Below are 11,493 nucleotides of genomic sequence, written 5' to 3'. Positions count from 1 at the left end.
GGCCGTGCCCTCGTTCACACTGCTTCTCGTCTTGCCCAGGCAGAGGCCTAGAGGCGACAGTTATTTCCAAACAGTCGCCGTGTTGCTCAGAGATGCAGCAATCGCTTTGCACTGGGGTGTGGCGAAGGGATGACCTCACTGTTCGCACCGCTGCAGGGCATGCCTTGCCCAATTCATCAGGCAGATAATCCGCCTCGTCAAGCCAATCCCAATTGTTCAAGCAAATAAAAGAGGCACCCTCAGCCTCGGAGAACAGAGGTGCATCCTTCTCTTCATTGCTCTGTACTCTCCAGAAACCTCTCTCCTTCCTTCCTTCCTCCCGTGACTTCGGTTTACCCAGACCCACGACAATGTCCCACCAAGCCAGCATCAGACTCCAGGGCGGCAAACGCGGCTTCAGCGCCTGCTCTGCCGTCGTCCCAAACAGCTGCCGTACCAGCTACAGCTCGTATTCGGTGTCCCGGGCCAGAGGCTGCGGCGCTGGCGCCGGCAGGGCTGTGGGCGCCGGCTCTGGCTTCGGCAGCCGGAGCCTCTACAATCTAGGTGGATCTAACCGCATCTCCATGGCCGGAGGCAGCGGTGGCTTTCTGTGTGGCGCTCCTGGACCGGCTGGCTTTGCGGGAGGTGCCGGCTACGGGTTCGGTTGTGGGGCCGGAGCTGCTGGCGGCTATGGGTTCGCTGGAGCCGGGTTTGGTGGTGGACGAGGTGGCCCTGGGTTCCCAGTGTGCCCCCCTGGCGGGATCCAAGAAGTAACCATCAACCAGAGCCTCCTGAAACCTCTCAACGTGGAGCTCGACCCCAGCATCCAGAGAGTGAAGCAAGAGGAGAAGGAGCAGATCAAAACCCTCAACAATAAATTCGCCTCCTTCATTGACAAGGTGAGAGAGACGACTTCGCAGCTCTTTTGCCTGGCTGGTGCCGCGGGGAGGGACACAAACGCATTTCCTTAGCAGGAGGGCCCTGCCGGATTCACAGCCTTGCGAAACGCATCTTGGGGTGTGAAATCCGGTGTCCTCTCGGGGAATTTGCCTCTTTGTGTGCTGCTGGACACTACAGATTTCCTGGGGGAGCCGCATGGCTCAAGTGGGGGTCCTGACCCAAAGGGGAGTTGCAGAAGGTTCTTGTAGGAGGGTCGTGGGATTGCCCCTTTACTTCAGTGCTGGGTAACTGGAGAGCAGGGGTTGTAATGTGGGCCGGGTACCCAGCTCTGAAGGCAGCGCTCCGCCAGCAGCAGTGCCGAAGTCAGGGTGGCAATTCCATACCCATTCGCTCTGACTTCTGTCCTGCTGCCTTCAGAGCTGGGGGCCCAGACAGCCGAGGGTGCTGAGTGGGCCCAACTCTGCTGGCAGCAGCACAGAAGTAAGGGGGGGCGGGTCAGCAACATCTCAGGCCGTCCTTCCTTCTGCACTGCTGCTGGCGGTGCTGCCTTCAGAGCTGGGTTCCCGGCCAGCAGCCGCTGCTCCCCAGCTGCCCAGCTTGGAAGGCAAAGTTGCTACCAGCAGCTGGGCAGAAGGTAAGGGCAGCTGTGTGCAACCCCCCCACAGTAATCTCACACCCCATGGCTCCTTTTTGGGTCAGGAGCCCTCCAATGATGCCCCCATGTGATTTCAGATGTAACTATCTGAAGTCATGAAATATGCCATTTAAAAACTCCCGTGACCACGACAGTGACCCAAATGGACTGTGAATTTGGTAGGGCTCTGTGGCTTTATCCACTCACAAATAGAGCCGGGCGGGGAGAATCTATCAGCCCCTTTTAGCTGACATTTGCATCTGGCCTGGAGAGGCTCTTACTGAATATCTATTAGCTAGAAAATGGCCAGGGAATGGAGCTGTATCCATGTAAGCTAACAGGGAACCAGAGTAGTGTTCCCTGTAAGTTGAGTGCTTGGGCGGCTGCCCAAGACACATTCAAATGCCGCTCAGCTGATTAGCAGAGCGCCCCCCGCTGGCAGCCCATGTGTCTAAGGGTGGTGCACATCTGCCCATACCTTGGTGCACAGAACAAAATCTATTCCGCACCCAGATGGAAAAATGAGAAGGCACACAGAACCAGACCTCCAGACTTGATAATGCTGACACGTGGGTGGGTCTTTTAGAGTCAAGGTATTGGGAGGACTTAACCGCATCGCATTCATCTCTGCGGATTGCAGTCAGATTTGCCAGAACAAACAGAATCAGGGCAGAACAAAACCCGCTTCTCATTCTTGTTGAGCAATCTGCCTGCATTTGTGCTCAGAGCCAATGTGACTTTGTCATTCTCTACACTCGGCTCCTTTAAGGAGGATCATAAATACCTGAGATTTATTTTCCACTTAGACGTTAATTGTCCCCTGGCCTTGTCCCATGTCCCGCATACAGCCTGTCCGTCTCCATCTCATTTTACAGCCACTTGGAGCAGGCGTCAATAATTTCAGAGGGCACGGATATCTTGCCCTGGCTGCTCAGTGGAGAGTCCACAGGATGGTTCGGGGCGGCTGCCCCAGGCCCTGCACTTTGGGGGGCCCCCACGGTGGCAGCCTCCACCGTCCTGTGGACAGGCCTTGTGCTGGGCAGCAGCAGAGGTCACCCTGCCCCACACTCTCCCTGGAAGTGGGAGTCACAGTGGCCCCAGCACAAGGCAGAGAAGTGGGGTGCAGTGGGCCAGGAGAGGGGGCAGTGGGGCAGGCTGCCGGGTCACTCCGGCTCCCATCGCCATAGAGAGGACAGGGGAGGTGGCCCTCACTGCCACCTAGCCCCCCAGTAATCCCCTGGCTCATGTGGTGCAGCACAGGGGGCAAGGGGAAGGGCAGAAGCAGGAAGGGGCGGGGCAGGGGCGGAGCTTGGGAAAAAGGAAGGGGTGGGGCAGGGGGGGCAGGGGCGGAGCTTGGGGAAAAGGAAGGGGTGGGGCAGGGGCGGAGCTTGGGAGAAAGAAAGGGGCGGGGCAGAGGTGGAGCTTGGGAGAAAGAAAAGGGCGGGGCAGGGGTGGAGCTTGGGAGAAAGAAAGGGGCGGGGCAGGGGTGGAGCTTGGGAGAAAGAAAGGGGCGGGGCAGGGCAGGGGTTGGAGCTGAGGTGGGCGGGGGCTGCGGGAGGGGGTGCACTTGGGCCCACGCCTAGGGCACGGGGGGGCGATGGCCCAGGTCCCGTGCCCCCCCAGGGATGGCCGTGGGGGAGGTATATTCTCTAAGGAACAGGGGGAAATGGCTTCTAATTACATTGTAACTTGGGCAGGATCCTTGAAGTCAAATTTGCTACACTAACTTCCCAGCTGAGGAGCTGGCCTAGGCTATTTTCTTGCCAGCGCCAGCTTGCTCGCTACCTCCTAGGAGCTCGGCGGGAGCTGAGAGCACTCAGCATCCTCCACCTGCATGGCCGTTCCCCCGAAACGACCCGTATTATTGTCATGCTTTTCTGGATTTTTATGCCCCCTCCCCCCTCTTAAGCATCTTCTGCATCCTCGTGCATTTCAGGTCCGATTCCTGGAGCAGCAAAACAGGGTGCTGGAGACCAAATGGAGCCTGCTGCAGGAGCAGGGACAAAAAACGGTGATGAACATCGATCCCCTCTTCGAAAATTACATCAGCAATCTCCGGAGGCAGCTGAACACCCTGACGAACGACAGAGGAAGACTGGAAGGGGAGCTGAGCAACATGCAAAACGTGGTGGAGGATTTCAAGAACAAGTAAGACCTTCCCTTTCACCTGTTTCCCATTTCCACAGGTGCTGGGGTGCTTATATAAAAAAATATACAGGGCCTCTGTGTAGTAATATCCAGCCGAAAAGGGAGGGGCAAGGCTAACAAATTTCCAAGTTTGCATCTTATATTGTTTGGACGTTTGCCACTTCCCCATAGTTAAATTAGAAGAACATAAGAGCAGCCAGACGGGGTCAGAGCAAAGGTCCATCCAGCTCAGTGTCCTGTCTGCCCACAGCGGCCAATGCCAGGTGCCCCGGAGGGAGTGAACCGAACAGGGAATTCTCACATGATCCCTTCTCTGTCATCCATTTCCAGACAAGCAGAGGTTAGGGATCATTCCTACCCATCCTGGCTAAGAGCCATTGATGGACCTAACCTCCCTGGATTTGTTTAGCTCTTTTTTGAACCCTGCTAAAGTCCTGGTCTACACAACATCCTCCGGCAAGGAGTTCCACAGGTTGACTGGGCGCAGCATGAAGAAAAACTTCTTTTTGTTTGTTTTAAACCTGCTACCTCTTCATTTCATTGGGTGACCCCTAGTTCTTGTGTTATGGGAACAAGGAAATAACTTTTCCTTCTTCGCTTTCTCCACACCGCTCGTGATTTTATAGACCTCTGTCCTTGCCCCCCTTCGTCTTCTTTTTTCTAAGATGAAAAGTCCCCGTCTTTTTAATCTCTCTTCATAGGGCAACTGCTCCAAAGCCCTCCTCATTTTGGTTGCCCTTTTCTGAACTTTTTCCAACATTAATTAGGACTGTTAAACATCTCTCTGTTGAGTGAAGGGACACAAGAGGTCCGGAGGTAGCAGTATTTTGTGGATGACAAGTTCCGTCTAAAATCTGCGAGGATTTAGGGAAGCAATTACCGGTGTGAGTAAAAACATCCATGCGCTTTAGACTTTGGGAGGCTGCCTCCTTAAACTCTTAGGCTGTGTCTAGACTGCAGGGTTTTTTCCGAAAAAAGTAGCCTTTTTTCGAAAAAACTTCACCTGCATCTAGACGACAGCCGCATTTTTTCAAAATTAAATCAAAAGAACGCGGCTTTTCTTTCGACAGCGGTACTCCTCATTTCACGAGGAAGAACGCCTTTTTTTCGAAAGTGCTCTTTCAAAAAAAGGCGCTCTGTAATGCAAACTGTGCTTTTTCGAAAGAGAGCATCCAGACTGTCCGGGTGCTCGCTTTCGAAAAAGCAGCTTGCTTTTTCGAAAGTACCGATTGTAGTCTAGATGCTCGTTTTCGAAAGAAGCTTTTTCGAAAGTATCTTTCGAAAAAGCCTCTTTCGAAAGAGGCTTGCAGTCTAGACATAGCCTTAGGGAAGAAACAGTGAGAACGAGGGACAGCCAGGAAGCGAGAAACTCTTCAGACAGTTGTCTGGGCAGTAGTTGTCCAGAGACACGGCTTTGCATGTTTTTCTCTGGTTTTGCCTCGCCGCACGGCACACCGCCTGCGCCTCCTGCACACGGAAATTCAGATCCCGGGGACAGCAGAGAGCGGCATGCTCACCACCTGCTCTTTGGGGCGTTTATTCTGACAGGCTGCGATTGTCTCTGTCGATGACTTGCCTAACAGCGACCCTCCCTCTGCCCCATTCTCTCAGGTACGAAGATGAAATCAACAGGCGCACGGTGGCGGAGAATGACTTTGTGACACTCAAGAAGGCAAGTGACGGTCGTGCGGTCCCAAGCCTTGAGATTGTCTTTCAGCAACACCTGGGGCCGAGGGACCTGGGGAAAGGGGGAGGGAGGCTCCGGGCCCCTCCTAAAAGGGGCGGGGCTTTGGGCAAGAGGCTAGTCTCCCCCCATAGGCCATTCTGCACTGCCCGGACCACGTGGCCACTATTGAAAAGGGCCCAGACCTCCGGCTACCACTGCGGCTGCAGTAGCAGTGATGCTGGCCATGACTCCCAGACCAGGCCTGGGGGCAGCTGCCCTGTTTCCTCCCCACATTGACAACCCTGCCTAGAGATCCGGGCACCACGGTGCTAGGCGGTCTCCGGACGCAGAGCAAGAGGCGGGCCTTGCCCCAAAGAGCTTGCACTAGAGAAGACGGACAAAGGGAGGATTCTTAGTCCTATGGTATAGACGGGGGACTGCAGCACAGGCAGGTCCCAGGGAATCCGGAGCCCTGCTGGTGAAAGAACTTTGCTCATGACCCCCGCTTCCCTTTCAGGATGTGGATGCTGCCTACATGAACAAGGTGGAGCTAGGTGCCAAGGTGGACTCCCTGACGGACGAGATCAACTTCCTGAGAGCCCTGTACGAGACGGTAAGTCCCGGTCTCCTGCCGTCTCTGCCAGCGGCTGAGTGGTCCCAGCAATGGTCCAAATTCTGAAGCTTGTTTGCGACGAGTCTTTCCCGATCTTGATTGTTGTTTGTGGGGCGGGCACGCCTTGCAGGAGCTGAACCAGATGCAGCAGCATGTCGGCGACACCTCTGTCGTCCTGTCCATGGACAACAACCGAAGCCTGGACCTGGACAGCATCATCCGGGAGGTCAAGGCGCAGTACGAGGATATCGCCAACAGGAGCCGAGCTGAGGCCGAATCTTGGTACCAAACAAAGGTGAGTCACCATTGTGGTATACGACTGTACCCATAGCCGTGTGCAACCGTGGATAGTAACCATAGCGGTGTACAACCGTGTACGGTAACCATAGCCGTGTGCAACTGTGGATAGTAACCATAGCGGTGTACAACCGTGTACGGTAACCATAAGAGTGTGCAACTGTGGATAGTAACCATAGCGGTGTACAACCGTGTACGGTAACCATAGCTGTGTGCAACCATGGATAGTAACCATAGCGGTGTACAACCGTGTACGGTAACCATAGCTGTGTGCAACTGTGGATAGTAACCATAGCGGTGTACAACCGTGTACGGTAACCATAGCAGTGTGCAACCATGGATAGTAATCATAGTGGTGTAAAACCGTGTATGGTAACCATAGCCGTGTGCAACCATGGATAGTAATCATAGCGGTGTAAAACCGTGTATGGTAACCATAGCAGTGTGCAACCATGGATAGTAATCATAGCGGTGTAAAACCGTGTATGGTAACCAAAGCAATGTGCAACCATGGATAGTAATCATAGCGGTGTAAAACCGTGTATGGTAACCATAGCAGTGTGCAACCATGGATAGTAATCATAGCGGTGTAAAACCGTGTATGGTAACCATAGCAATGTGCAACCATGGATAGTAATCATAGCGGTGTAAAACCGTGTATGGTAACCATAGCAATGTGCAACCATGGATAGTAATCATAGCGGTGTACAACCATGTGTAGTAACCATAGTTGTGTACAGTGATAGTGATTATAGAGGTGTACAACCAGATATTGTAACCATAGCGATGTACAACCATGTATAGTAGAGGTGTACAACCGAATGTGCTGTTTGGAACTCAGCCCTGTGAGGGGTGAGGGTTGGGTTCCAATCAGTGGCACCTTCGGTAGGCCGCTATTATTAGTGCTTACTTGTTTGTGTGGCTGCGCGTTCAGAAGTACCGACCGGGGTTGCCGAGGCGACCGATTGTACTGGACGCCACACACACGTAATGCCATGCATTGCCTGCCCCAAAGAATGTGGACTTTAATGAGATATGTGTGTCCTTCTGTGCATGGCAGTATGAAGAGCTGCAGCTGACCGCAGGCAGGCACGGGGATGACCTCCGCAACACCAAGCACGAGATCTCAGAGCTGAACCGGAGCATCCAGAGGCTGCGGGCTGAAATCGATGGTGTGAAAAGACAGGTAGGCGCGGCGGAAACCACAGGGGGGTGTTTTCTGTGTGGGCGTTTCATTGTCTCAGGTCCAAGACTTGGGACCATCCTACCCCTTAAGAGAGGGTCAAATGCACCCTCGCCGATATCGGCTGTGGTCCCTCGGTCCCCTTGGATCGCAGAGTAAAGATGCCATCAAGAAGTTCACCTGATATTTCTGCCTCTAAAGAAAGCGAATAAACGACTGTCAAGCAGAACCGACTGCCGTGTAAATGAGCGTCACTCCCCTGAACTCAATACATCCAGTGGCATGATACACCGTCTGGCGAGCCGGACCCCAAATGGTTAAGCTACACGAACCTATCCCGAATGTTCCTTCCCTTGCAGCCCCTTAGCCAGAACCGGTGAATTGTTGTCAAGGTGCTAGATTAAACCACAGAGAGAGAAATTCTCAGTGGGATAAATCACTGACACGAGCACTGGAGTGAGGATGAGTGACACCAGCTGCTGATCAGTCCTAAAGTTGATGGGTGGGGATGAAATCCCCAGAGAGGAATCCCCTTTCTCTGCAGCCATGCCGGTTCAATTTCATCCGAGGAGGGCCAAAGGGTCTGATGTTTCTGTGGAAGTGTAGCTAGCTTGTCTTCTGTCCCACAGTGCGCCAACCTGCAAGCGGCCATCACCGAGGCAGAAGAGCGTGGAGAACTGGCCCTCAAGGATGCCCGAGAAAAACTGGCTGATCTGGAAGATGCCCTGCAGAAGGCCAAGCAGGACATGGCCCGCCAGCTGCGGGAGTACCAGGAGCTGATGAACGTCAAGCTGGCCCTGGATATCGAGATCGCCACCTACCGCAAGCTGCTGGAAGGAGAGGAGAGCAGGTAGGTGAAACGCAAACCCTTTGTGTCCAGATTGTAATAAGTGCCAAACGGCCAATTGCCCACCTGAAGCCAGTGGGAACGGCAGGTGCCCCACAGTCCTGAAAACTCCTTCCCGAGACACGTCATTTCCTGCTGGAATCAATTTAAATCTGAACAGAAACCTGTTTTGAAATGTGGCTGAAAAGTATCTGCGATTTGAGTCATTCGCAAAGGTGATCGTTCCCTTTGTCAAGCGGTGTGCAGGGAAGTTGCAATGTTTTGAAGCATCAAAACACAACTAGAAAAAACCCTTGAAGACTAGTCTAAATTTCAGGCCCAACTTTTTTTGTTTTAGTTGGAAAATTGAGGTTTTGGCGCACTGAAGGGGCCTGTTTTCTGCATGCCAATTTCAACTCCTTAAGGAAAAACATTAATTGATATTTTATTTTTGCTTTATCTTCCACCATCTCTTGCCAATGAATGTGACTTGAATTCTTACGGTGCTCTCTTCTGTCCTCGAACAGGCTGTGTGGAGATGGTGTTGGAGCCGTGAATATCTGTAAGTCATTTCAAGGTGTACATTTTACCACTGCTTTGCTTTCGTCACTCTCCGCCTCTCGGTGGCCACCGCACCATGAGATCTAAATGAACGGCGCTTTCTTTTTGCAGCTGTGGTCTCCTCAACTGTTGGAGGCGGATATGGAGGCAGAAGCGGTGTCTGCTACGGAGGCGGAAGCGGTCTCGGCCTTGGAGGTGGAAGCGGTGTCTGCTATGGTGGCGGAAGCGGTCTCGGCATGGGAGGAGGAAGTGGTGTCTGCTACGGAGGCGGAAGTGGTCTCGGCATGGGAGGAGGAAGCGGTGTCTGCGTTGGAGGCGGAAGTGGTCTCGGCCTTGGAGGTGGAAGCGGTGTCTGCGTTGGAGGCGGAAGCGGTCTCGGCCTTGGAGGCGGAAGCGGTGTCTGCGTTGGAGGTGGGAGCTTCAGCTCTGGAAGTGGAAGAGGCGTCGGTGGGTTGAGTCTTGGAGGCGGAAGTGGCTCTAGCGTGAAGTTCGTCTCAAAGACCTCTTCCACCCGGAGAAGCTACAAAAGCTAAAGCTCAGATTGCAACGCCCTCGCTCCCCGAAAGAAATAGCGCTCTGATTTCCTGATGCCGATACGTTCCTCACCCATAATGGGGCCACCGCCACGAATCAAGGCGACTTTTTCTAACCTTCACTTTACGAACCAAGCTTAAAAAATGTTTGAATTTTCCAAACGTTGTCTTGAACCTGTTCTTTTTTTCAGTCTTTATTGTCTCTCACGTAGCCACCTAGAAGCCCTGTCCAACAAGAAGGGAAGTACACATTTCTCCAACAGAATGCTGACAAAATGAATGTTTTTGACAAAGCCAAATATTTCTGTTAATTTTCACCCCCAAACGTGCAGCCACACATACCAGCATCTCCTCCCTGAATGCTGAAAAGTGTCTCCAAATTTGGTTTACGTCAAAAATATTCAGTGGAAGGGCTACCTTTTTTTCTAGTGAAATAGTGAATTTTTGTATGGGAAAAAAAAGAGGTCTCCAATTTCTGAATACCTCTGGTGATTACACTGTTTCTCCCATTTCTAGTGCAACCAGCAAAGCCACCCTTCTTTCCACATATATTTTCCTTTTTCTCTAGACCAAGTGGCGCGTGTAATTCCATATTTTTTTAGGCAAAGATCAATTGTGTAAGTTGTAGAATGGCAAGTGAACCATTAGGTTAAGCACTGATTTTTTTATTCTGATCATTCATTTCTTATCCAAACATAGTGCACATTTCAAAAAGAGGTCTCTGTGTCCATTATAGGACACGATGCACATGGCTCTCTCTTCATAGTGATTTGTGTCATCCTGATGGTTCAGTATTCGGTGAAACCGGTGGCCGCTTGTCTAGAAATTTACAACCCAGACTAGCGTAGCTCATCCAGATTCCACTGAGTTCTGTTTCTGCAACTTGTTCTGCATTTGCCGCCTTTGTTGCTCCTCCTGCATGTATTTCCCCGTTTTATTTCCAATCGACTTGGAACTTTAGTGGTCTGGCCTTATGTTGTATATAAAACTTGTTGTGCTATTGTTTGTTCTTTGGGTGCAGGAGCTCATGTTGTTGGAAACTTCATGTTGCTTTCCAGTGTTTGTCTAATAAAATGCATATGTCATTTATTCTGCTGTCCCCGTCCTTTTCATTAACGATGATTCAGGGAAATAATCTGGACTTATTTAGTTTGCAGAAGAGACGGGTGAGGGGGGATTTCAGAGCAGCCTTCAAGTTCCTGAAGGGAGGTTCCAAAGAGGCTGGAGAGAGGCTGGTCTCAGTGGGGGCAGGGGGCAGAACAAGGAGCAATGGGCTCAAGTTGCAGTGGGGGAGGTCTAGGTTGGAGATTAGGAGAAACTCTTTCCCTAGGAGGGTGGGGAAGCGCTGGGCTGGGTTCCCTAGGGAGGGGGTGGAATCTTCATCCCTAGGGGTGTTTAAGTCCTGGCGTGACACAGCCCTGGCTGGGTTAGAATCATAGAATCATAGAATAATAGGACTGGAAGGGACCTCGAGAGGTCATCGAGTCCAGCCCCCCGCCCTCAAGGCAGGACCAAGCTCCACCTACACCATCCCTGACAGATGTCTATCTAACCTGTTCTTAAATATCTCCAGAGAGGGAGATTCCACCACCTCCCTTGGCAATTTATTCCAATATTTGACCACCCTGACAGTTAGGAATTTTTTCCTAATGTCCAATCTAAACCTCCCCTGCTGCACTTTAAGCCCATTACTCCTTGTCCTGTCCTCAGAAACCAAGAGGAACAAATTTTCTCCTTCCTCCTTGTGACACCCTTTTAGATATTTGAAAACCGCTATCATGTCCCCCCTTAATCTTCTTTTTTCCAAACTAAAAAATATTGAGTTGGGTGGGTCCTGCTTTGGGCAGGGGGCTGGACTCGATGACTCCTGAGGTCTCTTCCAGCCCTGGGAGTCTCTGATTCTATGAAATGAATATGCTTTTGGTAAGGCAGTAGTCCAAGTTGAGGGGGCAAATTTTGCTCTCCGCTTCCAGTCCATGAAACTCCACGGATGCCCGCTGTAATGCACAGTAACAGAGCAGTATGCCTTCCAGTGTTTTAAAATAGTCCTAAAAAAGGAGGTTTTTTCGAAAAGGGTTTTTTCCCCAACAAAACGCATCCAGACTACTTTCATTTTCTAAAGATCCTCTTTTGCAAATGCGACCGGAAGAAAA

General features: G+C 51.9%; 1 protein-coding gene across 3 annotated transcripts; it reads left to right on the top strand.

Annotated features, from left to right (window-relative positions):
• Positions 1-239: 239 nt before the first annotated feature.
• LOC102462751 (keratin, type II cytoskeletal 5-like) lies at positions 240-10,429 on the top strand. 3 transcript variants are annotated; one of them, XM_089774794.1, is made up of 10 exons: positions 240-878; positions 3,450-3,661; positions 5,273-5,333; positions 5,845-5,940; positions 6,071-6,235; positions 7,298-7,423; positions 8,050-8,270; positions 8,774-8,808; positions 8,919-9,146; positions 9,195-10,429. In XM_089774794.1, the coding sequence occupies exons 1-10, from the start codon at positions 351-353 to the stop codon at positions 9,338-9,340; spliced, it is 1,818 nt and encodes a 605-aa protein (XP_089630920.1). In that variant the 5' UTR covers positions 240-350; the 3' UTR covers positions 9,341-10,429. The 3 variants fall into 3 exon arrangements, with proteins under 3 accessions (XP_089630920.1, XP_089630921.1, XP_006122761.3); XM_089774795.1 differs by having other exon boundaries at positions 241-878; positions 8,919-9,002; XM_006122699.5 differs by having other exon boundaries at positions 241-878; positions 8,919-10,429.
• Positions 10,430-11,493: the final 1,064 nt, after the last annotated feature.

Source organism: Pelodiscus sinensis, chromosome 31 (assembly GCF_052426305.1).
Source record: "Pelodiscus sinensis isolate ZL-2025 chromosome 31, ASM5242630v1, whole genome shotgun sequence".
Classification (NCBI taxonomy): domain Eukaryota; kingdom Metazoa; phylum Chordata; order Testudines; family Trionychidae; genus Pelodiscus; species Pelodiscus sinensis.
The sequence above is the reverse complement of the archived record's forward strand: the minus strand, read 5'-3'. Positions and strand labels throughout refer to the sequence as shown.